This window comes from Gouania willdenowi, chromosome 12, assembly GCF_900634775.1.
Source record: "Gouania willdenowi chromosome 12, fGouWil2.1, whole genome shotgun sequence".
Classification (NCBI taxonomy): domain Eukaryota; kingdom Metazoa; phylum Chordata; class Actinopteri; order Blenniiformes; family Gobiesocidae; genus Gouania; species Gouania willdenowi.
Window position 1 is genome coordinate 20,826,765 of NC_041055.1, and position 17,318 is coordinate 20,844,082.

General features: G+C 36.3%; 1 protein-coding gene across 1 annotated transcript; it reads left to right on the plus strand.

Annotated features, from left to right (window-relative positions):
* The first annotated feature begins 712 nt into the window (after positions 1 to 712).
* anxa4 (annexin A4) lies at positions 713 to 14,941 on the plus strand. The gene is made up of 13 exons (XM_028463401.1): positions 713 to 846; positions 3,693 to 3,736; positions 6,443 to 6,530; positions 7,112 to 7,206; positions 8,747 to 8,860; positions 10,201 to 10,291; positions 10,932 to 11,011; positions 11,619 to 11,675; positions 11,750 to 11,843; positions 12,001 to 12,096; positions 12,291 to 12,349; positions 14,215 to 14,337; positions 14,622 to 14,941. Exons 2-13 carry the CDS (start codon positions 3,728 to 3,730, stop codon positions 14,676 to 14,678), a joined length of 963 nt encoding a protein of 320 aa, XP_028319202.1. The 5' UTR covers positions 713 to 846; positions 3,693 to 3,727; the 3' UTR covers positions 14,679 to 14,941.
* Positions 14,942 to 17,318: the final 2,377 nt, after the last annotated feature.

Here is a 17,318-nt window from a genome sequence, read left to right on the forward strand (position 1 = left end):
AGTTAGGTTTAGTCTTAGTCATGTGACCTAAAGTGACCAATGACTGACCTATATCACTTGACCTAAACTGGCCAAATTGGGGCGCTGCGTACGGATAGAATGTTGGTATAATTATGGTAATATAATGACTGGTGGCATATTTTGTGCAGCTCCCAAAGTAAAACCATAAAATGATTAAAAACACACAAAACAATAGCAAAAATACACCAGATATTCCAAAAAAAAAAAAAAAAAAAAAAAATACAAAATACAAAATTACAGAAAAATATACACTGTACATAAAATGACAACAAATATATGCAACATTACTCCAAAAAAACACAAAACAGCACAAAAACCCTGAATGAGAGAATATTTATACAAACATGACAAAAATACATAAAAATACTTTAAAAAGCATACAGAACAACAATACAAATACAAAAGAGTTTTTTCGTTTTTTTTAATTACAAGAAAATAAACAAAATAACTCTAATAACTACATGCACACTAAATACTATCTTTGAAGGTATTTTGTGCAAAATAAATCTATAATGTGCTCTAAGTCTCAGTAACTTTTATTGCTTTAGGTAAACCGAATTAACTCAGTCCGTGTAACCAGGTGAGCGCTTTTGTACCTGTGCCTTTCCCTCAGTTCTGTTCTTTCGGCCTTCGCTTCATGTTAATATGGCCGGTCCTTGAACGCAGCACTGTTTCAGCCTCAGTGGGCGGACCGTGTAAATATGACATCTTTAGTGGGTGGGACGTAACGGCAGCTGATATTTATAATCTCCAGTTTTCCGGTACGTCGACGCTTCTTCACTTCTTTTTTCTAGGCTTCGGCCGACTTCACCGTCTTCCTTGAAGGTGAGCTGTTATGGTCATTGTTCCATATATTTGTTCAGGTGTCAGTGAATGTATCAGAGCGGAGGCTGCTGGGACTTTGTGTGCTGGGTGTGCCCATCAACCTCAGGCCGTTTACTGACGAACTCCGCAGCCTTTCTTTGCTTTAAAAACAACTTTATTAACTTAACCGACTGATAAAACACATATTTTAGCTCTATTGTTTTGTTTAAATATATTTAATGTAATTTCCATATAAAAAAGATGAAGTCTATAATTATGTTCGACTCTTCGGTGAAGAACAATGTGTTGCTTATGTTGCTCAACACCAATTAAATCGCTGACGATGGAATTCTGAACCAATGATATGTTTATATGAGAGAGAGAGACTTAGTCAGATTTAGAAATACTGTATGATACTGAAAACCCTGATGCAAGTTTTTTGTACAAAGAGTTTATTTTAATTCAGAAAAAAAAGTTGAGAAGTAACATCATCTTTGATTTTCATTGACAAACTTTGCCTCGATTCATGAAAACAAAGTGACCCCATGATCACTGACATCATTTTAGTTAAACTACGTGATTTCTTACTGTAAATCTGATTATGGGCACATTTTACTGTAATAGCCAATGTCTCTGTTTTACCCAGTGGTTAATGAATACAATATATTTGGTTCTTTCTACAAAAATGTAGTTATATGTTAATACATTATACACTAACAAGAAACAGGAGTCGATAGCAAGTGTGTAGTCTCAAATCTGGGCTCTTATTGTGAAAAGCTAGAAGTTGTTGTTTTATCTGTACAACAATTTATTGTCTTGACATCAATTACCAGTTAAGCTATCAATTGACTTGGTGATTAAAAAAAAAGTTCTGTATTTTATTTTTATTTATGTATTTATGTATTGTGCAGAATTTCACTAGTCACAATCATTCAATGTGTTTTTTTTTTAACCACATTCCTTCCTTAAAGATAATGTTTCCCTGTATTTCCAGTTTTTTATTACTGACAGTTCTTAACTTGATTTTAGTAGTTTTTACTTTTAGCAATCTCCTTAGACGTTTTCTCTGTTTGATGCATGACGATCATTTGACCCCTTTCAAACAGATTACCATATTTTCAGACTTCATAGGATGTGTCTTTTTGAAGTAAAAAAAAAAAAAATAAAATAAATGAGAAGCTGCATCAGTTAGAGTTAAATAACTTGTTTTCTGCAGAAACATAATCAACGGTGCATCAGTTAATCAATGGGAGGCTCTTACCTGGTTGTTACAGCCAGGTGTGACCTTTTTTCTCTGGCCGGCCAACGTATTTGGTTAAAATAATAATAATGAAAAAATGCAACAACAATGTTAGCTTCGAGTCTATCAATCCATCTTAAATATGTGTAAACACTGGAGCTTATTCCAGCGGACTCAGGGCCAGTCGGAAAAGTATAACCCTACAGTCCATCTTAGGGCGCGTATATTTGCTCATCTTGTCAATTAAGAAAATGTTAAGCTTAGTTGGCCCACTAAACATTTGGTCACCCAAAAAGTAGAAAATAAAGGAAATTTGCCCACCACCTTTATATTGTACAAAGTAAAACCTGGTAAATATAAATAGGAATTACCAGGTTAGGGGTTAGAGTTAGTAAATATTTTAGTATATTGTAGGATTTGGTAATGGTGTATTTTCAAATATTGTTGTGGGCAATTTTGCCTTTCTGCTACTGCACCATACTTGGATCATAATAATATAAATACATGATAATAATAATTTTAAACTGCTCAAAGATAATTAGCCTTTTACCCCCCAAGTCTACTGTGTTATTGACACTGCCTTTGCTTTAGTTCACCATTTACCAACCTTGGTTTTCATATTTACCCATCCTCTTGGCTAAAGATAACCTATATAACATTTTATTCCTTTAATACAAGAAGGTTATTCACATATAAAAATGTTATAAATGCTATTTGGAACAGTAAGAAAACAAAACTTCCCTTTATGGATGTGAAAGCAAAGCATGAATTTGATTCTTATCAGGTAGATACATCCGGGATCATCTTCCATCAGGGTTTGGCTATAAAACATCATCCTAGTTGAAACTAATGTGATCTATTCTGGTTGTTTTCTGCTACAAATATTGTTCTATGTTGGTGTTGTCATTCCCCTGTACAATCCTTTTTTTGCTACTACACAGAAGACTCAGCTTTAGTTTTACTCGGGCAGAGTTTGGACTGAAATAAACCTCACACGTTGGCTTAAACACACAGCTCGCCTAGCTTTGAGGCATTCTGCTTCCCATTGATCTACAGATCAGTCCTTACTATTAGCCTGGGGCCTCTTCCACTTTGTGTTTTCACCGCTGTCTGGAAGTGGTTGTGTATGACAAAGTGTGTGTGTAGGCATCACAGGCTCATTATTTACACCATAAACTGTTGAATTGTGGCTGTTGGTCTTTAGCACACACTTCAGGTTGTTGTGTTTGCTTAACAAATGTCATTGTTGTCCGACTGGTGACTTAAATGTTGAGTGCACTATTTTACAAATGGAAAAAACATTGTGAGCATCCGGCATTTGGTAACAGCATTAGTCGTACAGTATGTAAGATGATCCTGACAGGTAGAAAAACAGGTCGGAGTAAAGATCCATACGCTGACTTCCCTCCTGGCAGTGTAATAACAGGTGGGTCCTAAGCAACAGGATCTTAATAAGATTAGCTCCAGGGATGACTCCCAACGTGCACAATAAACTGTGAATGCATTGAGTGTTGGGACCTGCTTTCAGTATTGATCTGAGGTGATTAGGTAACACAATAAAAGCTTATTTCTATTCTCAGTCTTTGTTCTGCTGTCAACTCATTATTTCTGATGTGTTTGTTTGCAGCTTTCTGGACCAGCTTTGGAAAACCATTTCCTACAATGGCAGCAGTAAGTAGTAGTGTGACGATATCTCGATACGGCAATATATCACAGTATTTTTTTCACACGATCAATTATCGATAGGCTCGCGCTATCGATTTTTTATTTATTTTTCTTTTTTTCCAAAACCTTTTCTGCTTTTTCACTAAAATGTGCAGGTAGCCCTTCACATAAATTTTGTCACTGTTTGTTGAAGGAATCAATACATTGTTTACTGAAATATTGCACTATAATGGTGTCACTGGTAAGAAAGACCCTATTTTTTGTTTACAGAAAGCACTATTGGAGATACTTATTAGTTTACATTGGTATGTTGACACTTATTTACAGAAATATTGCACTAAAATAGTGTCACTGTTCATAGAACACTTTTTCAATGTTTTGTCTTTCAGAGATATAAAATAAAAATTGTGTTTTTTCACTTAATCTTTTTTTTTTCTTATTATGTCATAGATTATCGTAGATTGATTTCTGACCAACATATCAATAATTGCAGTACCGTCATATCGTGAGATAATTGTTCTCGTGAGCTATGTATCACGTATCGTGAGGGACCCAGAGGTTCCCACCCCAGGCAGTAAGTACTCGACCGTCGAGGCCTGTTGTATTCTGCTTTGAAGCAATCACCATCAACTCCACCCCCCACAATGCTGATGTTGATTCAGGAATATGCAACATTTTATGCAACATTTTAAGTTTACATTTTAAACTATTGTAGTGTGGTTTAAAAAATGTGCACATTTTAGACCCTAAAGAATATTTATCTTGACATTAACTACTGTATACAGTGTCATGTGCTCGTATGCAGCTACATTTCATTTAATTTATTTGTTGTTTTTTTTGTTGTTGTTTTTTTCGAGCTGGGACAAGAAAACCAAAACATAAGGAACCAAAAAAACTTTTGCTCAAAAGGGAGAGGGAAGAAGAAAGACTTATTGAATCCCACCCACCATTTCTTAATCATACAATTTCCATCATATTGCTTCTGTCTGTTTGGACTTCATTATTATTGGCCTATTAGTTGCATTAAGCCCTGCCCTAATCCTCACTGTACTGTGACCAGATCATGCGTTTATGAAGTGACTTGAAATGTTTTTGTGAATTAAGGCTGTTCCATAATTTCACCCCACATACAGACAGACAAAAACTCTTCCTGGTGCTCTTCCAAGATGCATAAAGTACACTAGCAACTTGACTAAAGCTATTAAGAGATAAATGACATAATTACAATATATGAGTTCAGGTGTAACGACTATTCCTCTGAGAACATCCACAATGCTGATCTTTAAGTTGTAAATCTTGAAAATGCATTTAACACCCATGCTTTAGTGTTCTGCCAGTGATCAGACGAGAATGATCAGAGCAATTAGAAAATCCACAAATGTGCAATCTCAATCCAATTGAGCACCTGAGAGCTTCTGCCTGATTCCATCATGTTACCTTGGACCATTAAAGCTTTTTAGCTCCTCAGTGCAGAGGGTAGTTCTCAAGGTAAAATGTTCAAAGTGATACTAGTGGAATTTGATTAAAGCTGCAGTATGTAAGGCCAGATGGGAACAATCACGCTCCCCCTACCCTCCCTGTTTAGAATACACCGGCATCCTCATGAACATGCACGGCTATGGAGCTATTTGCAGTGACTTTCTCGCTAAATCTTGCGACTTTCCAACTCCCCTTACAGACTTTTTTTTCTCAAAAATGACTAGCAACAAATCTAGCCACTTTTTCTTGTATTAATTGAGAGTTTTCTGATGTTTTAGAGACTCTGTCGTTCTTCCCTTTTACAGTATGACTTGCTTTGTCATGTATGCCGTTGTGCCTAACGCAGCGATGGGGACTTTTCCTTTCCGGAACACCTGTCATTGCACTTTTACTACAGATAGGATGTAAACACGCATTAACTTTTGTCGAGCAGCCAATAGTAACACCCAAGACAGCTCATGGAGCACTTCTTGGTTTGTAAACAGATCTCTGATTGCCTGAAAAAGAGTGTCCTGCTCCTTGGTTTCTAAAGGTTGAATAAAGTCAAAAGAAGGAGCAGAGGTCCAATGTCCTCTGTAAACACTTTGAATCACAATATGCTGAAAGGTTATTATGAATTTTCGACCAAATGATGCCAAAAAAAAACTTACATGCTGCAGCTTTAAGCGGCCATGCAGTAGTGTAATTATTGCTCAATTCACTGACAGGCCACCAACCTGGAAGTAAAACTAAAATTAGTTTAATTTGTCATAATTGTGTTGCTTATTAAAGTACAGTATCTTCTTGTAGTGTTGTTCTTAAAAAATAAATTAAATTAAATAAAAAAATACGCAAAAATCAAAATCAAATCAAAATCAAAAATCTTCATTTTAAAAAGGAATATGATAGATGATTACAGGCATACAGTAGTACAGGAAAAAAAAATCACATTTGTTGGACTGTTTTATTCATCCTCTTCTGATATGATTTGGAGCATTTAACCTTGAATCTGTTGAGCTAAAAAAAGAGCATTGTGCATATGTTTACTTGTAGTTTTTGAAGGTGTCATGGTACATAAATTGTGTTGAACTGAAATTTGTTGACCAGAGGTGTTGGTTGAACAAAATGTGAAGAAACAGTCCACAGACTTTAATTTGTACTCAGTAGTACATACTCAAATATGAAACAATTGTACTGTTTTATTTGATTTCTGCTCGGAAAAGAAGTGGCTCTAATCTGGTGTTTTCTCCTCAGATTGGGAAACGTGGCACAGTGACTGAGGCGCCGGGATTTAATGCAGAGGCCGATGCTAACAGGCTGAGGGAGGCCATGAAGGGAACAGGTTTGTGAACCTCTCACTGAAAATATCATGTTAAAATGAAAGGATTTACTGATTATTTTACATGTATTCTTAATGTAAACAAAAGCCCAAGGAAACATATTCAGGGATTCTCTCCCTCTGTGTTTTGCCTGTAGTTCAGTTTCTTGCAGTTTGTTCTGTCCTTGAACTTTGCCACATCCTTGTTAAACATTGGGTTGTAAAGTTGTCTGTTCACTCCTGATAAGAATGGAAAGTTGACCTGGATGTTGCTGGTCTATTGGTTCCGTTATTATTAAACCAAAAAGCTGCAGTTTAACACCCAGGAGTGTGTAACAACAGTGTTTGTCACCCTATCCGCGCATGGATGGCTGGGAATGTTAATAGCGTTAAACTTAATCCATCCAGTCATCTTCCCCCGTGACGTGACTCATTGGGGAATTGCTAACAGACAGTTGCTATGCCAACGATAAACAAACCACTGTGTGTGTGTGAGGTGGATAGTTGTTGCTTGTCTGTGTCAACAAATAATGGCTGAATTATTTAACGTGATCAGTGAAATCTTTTTTGACTGATTGTGAACATGTGTTTTTTTTTTTTTTCAGGCACTGATGAAGCAGCTATCATTGATGTTCTGGCACACCGCACTATTGCCCAGAGGCAGCAAATCAAAGAGGCCTACAAGCAAACTGTGGGAAAGGTGAGAAAGGCTGGACCTGTCAGAGGAGAAGGAATCTAACTAGCAGCTTTCATAATCTGTTGGCAGGAGCTGTAAATGTGTCACGTCTCCTTTCCACTCGGTGCTCCCATCGTTTTTCACCACTGGGTGGGGGTTGCTATAGTAACATATAGCTGATAGAAGGAAGTTAACCATTAACCGTAAAGCAAAAAATGAGTGGTTCTGTAAACAAATGGAAAGACAAAGAAGGTGATGTGATGTGTGGGAAGTGGACGGCCTCAACGTTTACTAACGACAAACACTGGCATCACTAAGCTATGCTTCCTACTTATTATCTCTTTATTTAAAGATTCCATGGATCAAGTGTGGGATTTTCACTGTGTTGGGCGAACAAATAACCAAACTGCGTAACCACGCCATACGATATCTGCTAACGTGTCTACTAATGTGTTCACTTTAACGATCTCGATGCCATAATTTATAAAATAGCAAACAGTACTAGATATTGACTTTGAAATATCATGATTTGTTGAATATGCATGTCTCGTTATGTAGAACAGCTCAAATAACTTCACAAATTATTGTGTATACAGTTTTCATACCTTGTTCAATTGAAGAAAAATAAAAATTTATAGAAAGCAATTTTTCTAGCCTAACTAGTTACATTACTAGATAATTTACTTGACTTTTAAATGGTTGCCTCCTCACATATTCCTTCTCATCCCACAATTACAAAAACATAAATAATATTAATAATGTATAAAAACACGCAAAGCCACAATTTTAATAACTTTTATTTTCAATATAATGATCAAGTAAAAGAACAAGTATAACAGCCAAATTACACCTCACCGTGGGATGTCGAAGGCTGTTGTGTTTTTGACTCCTCCGCAGCAAGTTTTCGTCTTTTATTCTCTCTCTCGACATGTCTATGACTTTGATCAAGTGACTTTGAGCTTTCCTTTACTTTAGAATGGCCAAGGTTTTGAGTTGGAACCCAGTCTGGCAAGCATTCATCATACAAAGTAGCAGGTTTACCTAGCAAATGATAGTCGGAGCAAAGGCCTTGCATTTTGCAAATGTCAATTTTTTTTGCACAGTCAGATGAAAATTCTAGAATATTATAGTACTTACCACTGATTAAATGGTCGCTGCGTTTTTCCTCCAACATGGCCGACTCCGGGTAGTAATTGTTATGCGAATCGACTATGACATCACATGAAAACCATCTATAAAAGATAATCTTCCTCACAAGACAATGAAATAATTTCTACTAATGAAAATATCTTCTTATAATGACGTTATTCAAAGTTTTCCTTCTGAGTAAAAGGAAAGAGTTTGGAGTCCTCTCAGAAACAGTGAGTCATGTTCCACAAGGCGACACCCACATGTGGTCACACAGGCAAGCTTTGTAAAGGAGTTCCCCTGTGTTTCCGCAAATATCTGAAATCATGTCTTCAAAATAGAAAACCCTCGTTAGCCAAAAGGATTTTCCTGGCAGATTGTGTAATTAAGGGGTATACTGTATCTAAGTGTGTGTCTGCTTCTTTTTCCTCTCCAGAACCTTGCTGATGATATTTCCTCTGAGCTGAGTGGGAACTTCAGGTGTGTCGTTCTGGGTCTGCTGATGTTGGCGCCTGTGTACGACGCCTATGAGCTGAGGCAGGCAATGAAGGTCAGTGCTCCTCATCCTCCCAATATTTTATCATTTTAACACATTTTCAAACATAAAAAAACTGTCTTTGTGATGTCAGTGTGGGGTGTGGTGTGTCAAATGTTGAGAGAAAAAAAGGAATTTGTTCCAATTTGGTATAAGGCTTGTTAGAGCCCGATATGTAACAATGACCCTAAATGTAACAAGACCCTAATTGTTATTAAAAAAAAAAAAAAAGTAGTTAAAGAAACTCTTTTTCTTTACTGTGTATGATTGAGAGGGAGATTTTTGGTCATGTTGTTGATGTAATGTGTTTGTTTTAATTGATTTTACTGATGATTTTTAAATGTTCTTATTGATTTTAAGCTGTTGATTGTTTTATCATGTAAAGCACATTGAGTTGCCTTGTGTACGAAATGCGCTATACAAACAAATTTGCCTTACCTTGCCTAGTGCTGAGCCTTAAATATAATACATTTTTTTTTAATAAAACCCAAATTGTTACAACTGGTCAATATTGTAAGAAGTTGCTGAGTCCAAAACGTAAAAACTTTTTGGTTCATTATTACATTATGAGGCAGACAAAATATGTTTCCCCTAATAGTGTAATAATGTTATTACATCATAGAGTGAGTCAATGATTTATGGATTAAAGGGCTTATTGCTTCAATGTAGAGTGTAGTATGTATCATACACAAATGCATGTGTGTGGGTGTGTGTGTATGTATATATAAAATTAAAGCATTTTGGAAAACTCTAACATTTATATAATCTTGACATTTGTCAACTTTTTTTTCTTACAATTAACCAATTACAGAGAAAATGCACAAAAAATGCAATTAATTGCTTTTTTGCACTCCGTGTGTGTGTAATGTATATATATATATATAAAAATGTATATATACACACATGCATATATTTACGCATACGCATTTGTGTATAATACTACATTGAAGCAATAAGCCCTTTAATCCATAAATAATTGAATCACTCTATGATGTAATAAAGTGATTACACTATTAGTAGAAAAATATTTTGCCTGCCTGGTAATGTATAAAACATTTTCTTGTTACTGACCAGTTATTACGTTTCCAGTTTTATTGAAAGAAATGAACAACAATTCGGGTCTGGTTACATTTCAGGTTGTTGTTACATAGCGGACTTTAACAAAGCTATAACATAAACACTTGATAAAGTGTGAATACTATCCGGATGCACTGCACAGCTGCGAACAAATAATGCATGACTGAATTGCATACCAGCATTTCATATTAATTCATTCATAGTAACTTTTAAAACATGACTCTCCTTCAGATCTTTATCTCTTTCCTCAACTTGTGCTATACTCTGATTCTTTGCAGGGGGCTGGAACGGAGGAGGCGTGTCTAGTCGATATTCTCGCCTCAAGGACAAACGCTGAAATAAAAACCATCTGCGCGTTCTACAAGAAAGGTAACTTTGTCTGCTCAGAGGCCGCTGTATGTTGCAGATGAAACAGTGTTTGTTTTATGTGGTATTGTATTTCATGTTAGGAGATAGAATGACATCCATTAAAGGAAAACAGTAGAGACTGTAAATGATTCATGAAAGCCACTGCTGCAGCTCATTGTTTGGTGCTTTATGCCACAAGATGAACTGGTTTGAAATGCATACAGAAATTGTCAACAATTTTGACTTATAGTGTATTTACTAAGATACAATGAATAATTGTAAAACTGTATCAAACACATTATCTAACTATTACCCATGTTTTTAGATTTCATTGAAAAATCTGATTTTCATTTTTTGATTTTCATGTAAATTGTCTCCTGTGCAATTGTGCAAAACAAAATCTGCTTTATGTGAACATTATTGTTAAAACTGTTAGTTTGGCATAATTAACATTGAACTTGCCTAAGATTTCTATTTGTCACTGTTTTGTGAAAACTGACAGATTTCCAAAGAGTGTGGAGCTTAGACGTTGTTTGTAGGCTAGTCATAAGCGGAATGCGTTTAGTGATGGTTGTGTATCTTTCTTTTGATTTAAATCCTTATCTGTTTAGTCAGAATAGAAACTGATTCCACATTGTGTCCTTTTTTCCTTTAATGACAGAATATGAGAAGGACTTGGAAAAGGCTGTTTGTGGAGATACGTCAGGAATGTTTCAAAGAGTTCTGGTGTCTTTACTGACGGTAAGAAACAGGCTACGAGACATGGGCAACTGGCAGTTCCTCAAATTAAACGCACAAAATGATAATAAAAATACAAATTAAAATCAATAAAAAAAAATGAAAAAATACTTAAGACTGAAAAATGACAAAACAAAGGTACACGAAAAGACCTAACAAAATTTAAGAAAAAAAGATAACAAAAATATTCAATAACCTATATTCTTTTCTGTGTAAATATTTAGATTGATTCTTAGTTTAAATACTGATGTGAATTTTGAAAATGTGGCCCTCAAATCTCTTTTTTGTGGCCTGTTGTCCCATCTCTTGACCACAATAACCTTTCCCAACTTGGGCTTACAGTATATAGAGTCAGATTTAATGTATGTCCACCATTGCTAAAAGAAAATGGTTTAGTGGTAAAGAGGGCCAGGGTTGTTCTTTGTGCAGTAATTGAGCACAAATAAATATCAGTGAAATAATAGTTAAACTTTCCTAGTCATGAACAGAATAATTGTACATTTGATAATGCAATTTTAGGACTTCACTATTCTTTACTGTTAGAACATGTACGTACAAAAGAAATCTTGCATGGACAATTCCCTAATATGCTGTATTATCTGCTTTGCAGGCTGGACGTGATGAAGGTGACAACGTAGACGAGGCCCAGGCTGTGCTGGATGCCAAGGTAAAGAGTGAAGTCCTCAGGTTAAAAAAAAGTGACTTATGATTTAAACAGTTTGTAATGTATTTAATTTGTAGGAAATCTTTGAGGCCGGTGAGGCTCGGTGGGGCACAGATGAGGTTAAATTCCTCACTGTGCTCTGCGTGAGGAACCGAAACCATCTGTTGCGAGGTATTCTGGCAGCATTTTTATACTCACTGTTACAACAGGAACTAGTGTTGTATCACATGACGGCGAATGTTCCTAATTGTTTGTAGATATTTTATAGAGTTCTTAAAAAAGAACTGCTTAAACCTATTTTCTCAAGGATCTTTGTGTTTTTGTGCAGTGTTTGAGGAGTATCAGAAGATTTCTGGTCGAGACATCGAGGAGAGCATCAAGAGGGAGATGTCTGGCTGTCTGGAGGAAGTGTTTCTGGCCATCGGTCTGTTTTATTCATCCTACATCATTTTCAAATGGATAATGAAGAACAGTTTGACTGATGAATGAAAAGCAGGTTTATTGATGGGTGAATGTTAGCGTCTCTTTTAAGATGAGGACTTTTTAAAACTGAATAGATCCAGAATGATCAATGGTTGAAGTTCTTTTATGACCCGTTGTTTATGTTTTCCTTTGTAGTGAAAAGCATGAGGAACCGACCAGCCTTCTTTGCTGAGAGATTGTACAAATCAATGAAGGTAGAGTGCTAAATCTAAGTTCTGTCGTTAACAAACTTTTACTCTGCTTAGGAAAATTAAGGATGTTTATTGAACACCGACTACGCGAGTCTAACTCCCGTTTAAGTGTGATCATAATTTTTGCAATAGTATTTAGGGTCCGACTAAAGCCTTGCCATTACGCCTTAACCCTTACCCTTCGTTCTTTGGTTATTCTGTTTTATAACCAAATCAAAATAACAAATAGTGTGGTTATTTTGTTTTACTGACTTAAAACCAAAACGGAAATGCAGAAAAATCAAAAACCAGACAAGCAAAGTTTTTCTGTTTTAAAATGAAATCTTGTTCTGTTTGTGAGATATTTAAATATTTAAGAGAAACAATGATGAGAGCTTCATGTTTTAAAGCTCACAGAGGGACCCACAAACAGGGGGTGGGGACTTTTACGCCCAAAAATAGAAGCAACGCACAAGTCACATTGACGAACTGGTGAATTTAAACATTAATTATACAAGAATAGATATTTTTTATAAAAGGATGTAAAGAAATGCATGCACATATGTGATTAAAGGAAGCAGATGTGGTGTAATGAATCTACTGGTGCTCCTCGTTTCTTGTGATCAAAAAATATATATTTTTACTGCCCATAAAAAAGCTGTAATTGTATTTGCAAAGGTGTCCAATCATAGAAGGTCTAACATCTATTGTTCCTCACACTAGCCTCACAGTCGATAGTCAGTCACCTGTTTGTTTGGATACTATTTGGACTGCAAACACGGCAAAACAACTTTAATATGAGCAGCTTTTTACGAGCTAAAACATTCACAGACTGCATGAAAACATGAGCAGGACCAGAAAATTGCTGAAATAAATCCTAAACAGTCCTATTGTGTGTGGAGACCTGGTCCAAGGACCTGTAGAGGGAACCGAGGTGCAGCAGATTTAAGGCTCAAACATATTTGGGCGAACCCCGCGCACCACAGACTTTGCGCTGACTGTCTGCTCTCCTAATTGTTTACATACCCAGGTGCACCGCCGTGTATAGTAGTTTCCTACATGTCCCATGATTCTTAGCCCTTCTCTGTAGTCCTTTTTGTCCTGGGATGTGTTTTAAAGGTGTCGCTACTTCCGTAGCTCGTCTCTCCCCTAAGCTTATGTTCATCTCTCCTGCTCTGTTTCACCAGGCGAGTGAAATGCAGGTCGGTGTTGCATTTGATGCGGGTCGATACAATGCCGAGCAGTGTGTAGTGTGACACCAACTACACAGAGAAGTCTGCGCGGTAGTAAAATCTGAGCTTTGCATTTAATTGGCCTGGTGGACTCTGCTTTTCGGGTGTCCGTCCTGGTATGTTTGAGCCTTTAAGGTTTCGCTCTAATGTCCCTGTAAATATCCAAATACCACACAAACAGGACAAAAACAAAACAAAAAAACAGAAAAACACTGCTTTTCTGGTTTTTGATTTTTCTGCATTTTTGTTTTGGTTTTAAGTCAGTAAAACAAAATATGCACAGAGTTTATTTGTTATTTTGATTTGGTTTTAAAACGAAACACCATACCTCCAATTTTCTGTTTTTTTTTTTTGGTCAATTTCTGTACTTTACTTCAGTCTAACCCATGTTTAAGTGTGTTCATCATTTTTGCACAAGGTACTAGTATTTAGTGATCTACTAAAGATTAGATTTACAACATTCATCTTGCTTTTCCTTTTTTGAAACCCTTTGGACTGCTTCAGAGAAACTGCTGAGTCATTATTGTTGAGAATGTCATAGTTTTTTCATCCAAAAGTAGAAACATGCCATAATAAAACATAGTTGTAATGCTGTTTATTTGTAGCAGAAGCCTGGTTATTTAATAATGTAGTTTGTGCTCTCTCTCTCTCTCTTAGGGGCTTGGCACCACTGACAGCGTCCTTATCAGAATAATGGTTTCCAGGGCAGAGATTGACATGCTGGACATTAAGGAACAGTTCCTGAAGATGTACGGAAAGACTCTGCACTCTTTCATCAAGGTGAGGCTTTAACGACACGGTGGCGGGGAGAGTTCTGCTGTCAGCACAAGTTTAGCATTACATCAGGTGTGATATAATAACTGCAGTGTAATGTGTGTGCGCGCACGCGCGTGTAAACAGTGACGACAGCTCAGAGCAGTAATGAGAGTCACTTTGAAGGAACGAATAAAAACATTACAGTTTACAATCACTGTGACTTATGTAGAAATCTCAATGTGATTTATGATTTGGTCAGAAATTCTATTGATTTATGTTTTGTTTTTTTTCATCCCGTTGCTGCTCAGGGAGACACATCTGGAGATTACCGCAAAATCCTGCTGGAGCTGTGTGGAGGAGAATAGAGGAAATCCCCAGCTCAAAGCGCAGCAGCTTTCTTTTTATTCCACAAACCACATGATTGGACATGTTCTGACATTTCCCTTTTTTAAGTGTCTTTCACATTTCAGTGCCTTGTCTGTCAAGACTCTTACTACCCCAGGTCATGGTTTGTTTTCATCCTACACGTTATTAAAGAAGTTTTAGTTATCGCCACCAGATATTTCACTGCCATTTTCTTTTTTTTTATCATTTCTGAAGCCAATTAAACCAAAGACCGGTGACCTTGTACAAGTGTCTGCGTTTTTTTCTTATTGATCCTGCTTCAGGAGCTAATTAATGGTAATAGAGAGGGAAAGAAATGAGCTTCACACATCTGCTGGAGCACAAAGGATAGATGTTATTGACCCTCAGCTCCATCGTCTGCCACAGTGCAACGTTTTAATCACCGTCCTGTTGAGGAGAGCAATTTGTTTAATTGGTAGATGTTTCTCATTTGTTGAGTCAGCCCTGTATCATTTTACTCAATTACATTAACAAGATCTTTACTCCATTTTGGAGGCTGTAAAGTTTGTTCTAATCAATGCAAAAAGGACAAACCGGTACATTGGTCCAGCCCCCTTTTTGCAGTGAAACCACTAGGGTTAAGCTCAAGGTGACCACTAGGTGGAACCAAAGTTACCCCCTTTGACGTGGCAATGCAATAGAAGAGTTTCTCAAATGGCAGTACGTGTTCCTCTCAGGGTACACGATGGCACTACAGGGGGTACTTGAAAGAGGGAGGAAAATTTACAAGTAAAAGCATTCAAAAATATGGGGTTATTTTTATTTCTAGTTTCAAATGACTACAAAACACACACTTGGAGAGAAAAATACTTACCATTACCAGAAACACACAAAACGACAACAAAGCCACACTAAATGAAAGAAAAATACACAAGATCACTAGAAAATACACAAAAATAACAGAAAAATACAAAACGACATAAGAAACAATCAAACACACACACAAACTGAAATAGAATAATTTAAATAATACAAACACAAAAAAAAAACGGGAAAAATTTACTGAATGATAATTTTTAAAAAAAAAAAAGACAAACAAGAAAATACACAAAATGATAGAAATGATCTTGATTAGAATTAGAAGATGAACTGAAAATACAAGGATCAGTCTTGGTCCCACATTAGAAAGGAAATGTAAGTAAATGATTTTTAAAAATCTAGCAAAATAAATCTATTCAGGAGGCATTAAATACTGCTACATTCAATTTATTTCCAAAATTTGATTCTTTGAAATGTGTGTTATCACTAATTAATTCCATCATTATGCTCTGTAGTTGTTTTTTCACAGAATTCTGAGCAAAAAGTAGTAGTTGGACATAGGGGGGTATGTGCATTCAAAAGTAGGAAAAAGGGGGAACTTGAGCCTCAAAAGTTTGAGAACCACTGCAATAGAATATGCTTCTTTGGTTGCATCGCACTGCGGTTCTTTTATCTGAACTACTAAAGACTCTGGTAAAGTCTGTTTAATCACAGTTCTCCTGCTGTCCTTGGACAACGAGTCACCTTGACTATAAGTGTTACCACTTGCACAGAACCAGCCAATGATCTTCTAGCTTTTGTCTTAGGCCCTCCAGACACACACACAAAAGTACAAGAAGCCGCAAAAATACAGCAATGTCAACGCTCTCGAACACCTGCACCCCCTCAACATCAAAGTCTTTATCTGTCACTTCTGAGCTTTCAAGGCCAGAATAAAGTGTGTCACTTTAAATTTTTCAATTGTTTTTACGGCACACATGTCAAACTAAAGGCCCGGGGCTCGAATCAGGCCCTTGAGAGCAGTTTTTCTTAAATTTGGGTACTACAGGGGGTACTTGAGACAGAGAGAATACAAATGAAAGCATTAAAGATATGGTGTTGATGGTGCTCAATAAGCAGGGATCAACCAGAAAAAAATCAGTTCTAGAAAATGATTTATGTACATTAGAATAAAAGGAGTACTCCCTTTTCTTAGGATTTTTAAACTGCCATGGATCTATGAGTTTGTGCATGTCTATGAATGCCTGGATTGTTTGTACTGATTTATATGCCTTTAACACAGAGTGAGAACAGCGATCTAAAATTGAGTCCAACACAAGATTATAATCCCCTGAAAAAAATCAGATGATGACTATCCAAACTGGGGATGGAAGTTAACATATTTTAAAAGAACTGATTATTGTCAAAATTGGGGGCATATATATTAACTAGAATTAAATTAAGCCCCGAAAGTTTACCCACAACCATTACATAGACCCTTTTAATCAGAAATAGTGTTAGATGCAATAAATGGAATATCTTTGTAGACCAGTATAGCTGTTGCTCTAGTTTTAAAATTGAACTGTGAATGAAAAACCTAAGCTAAACCAAGACCAATGAGGTAAAAATAGGAAAAACAACAAAATTTGTTTCGGCCCATTTCTTGTCAGGTAAGTAAATTTAAACTTGGATAGTGGTAAGGCTCTGTAGTTTATAGTGTATATAGAAATGTAGACTGTGGTCTAATGCATATCAAACTGGAGGTCCTTGAAATGAAAAACTCTTGGCTAACATTACACCTTGGGTATTCATGAGTCAATATAGACAGTTAAGGTTAGGACATTAATGCATTACTTACTTTG

Coding starts and splice junctions, on each gene's coding strand:
- anxa4 (XM_028463401.1), top strand. Junction 11,012..11,618: donor TTCTGGTGTCTTTACTGACG/GTAAGAAACAGG, acceptor TCTGCTTTGCAG/GCTGGACGTGATGAAGGTGA. Junction 11,676..11,749: donor AGGCTGTGCTGGATGCCAAG/GTAAAGAGTGAA, acceptor TTTAATTTGTAG/GAAATCTTTGAGGCCGGTGA.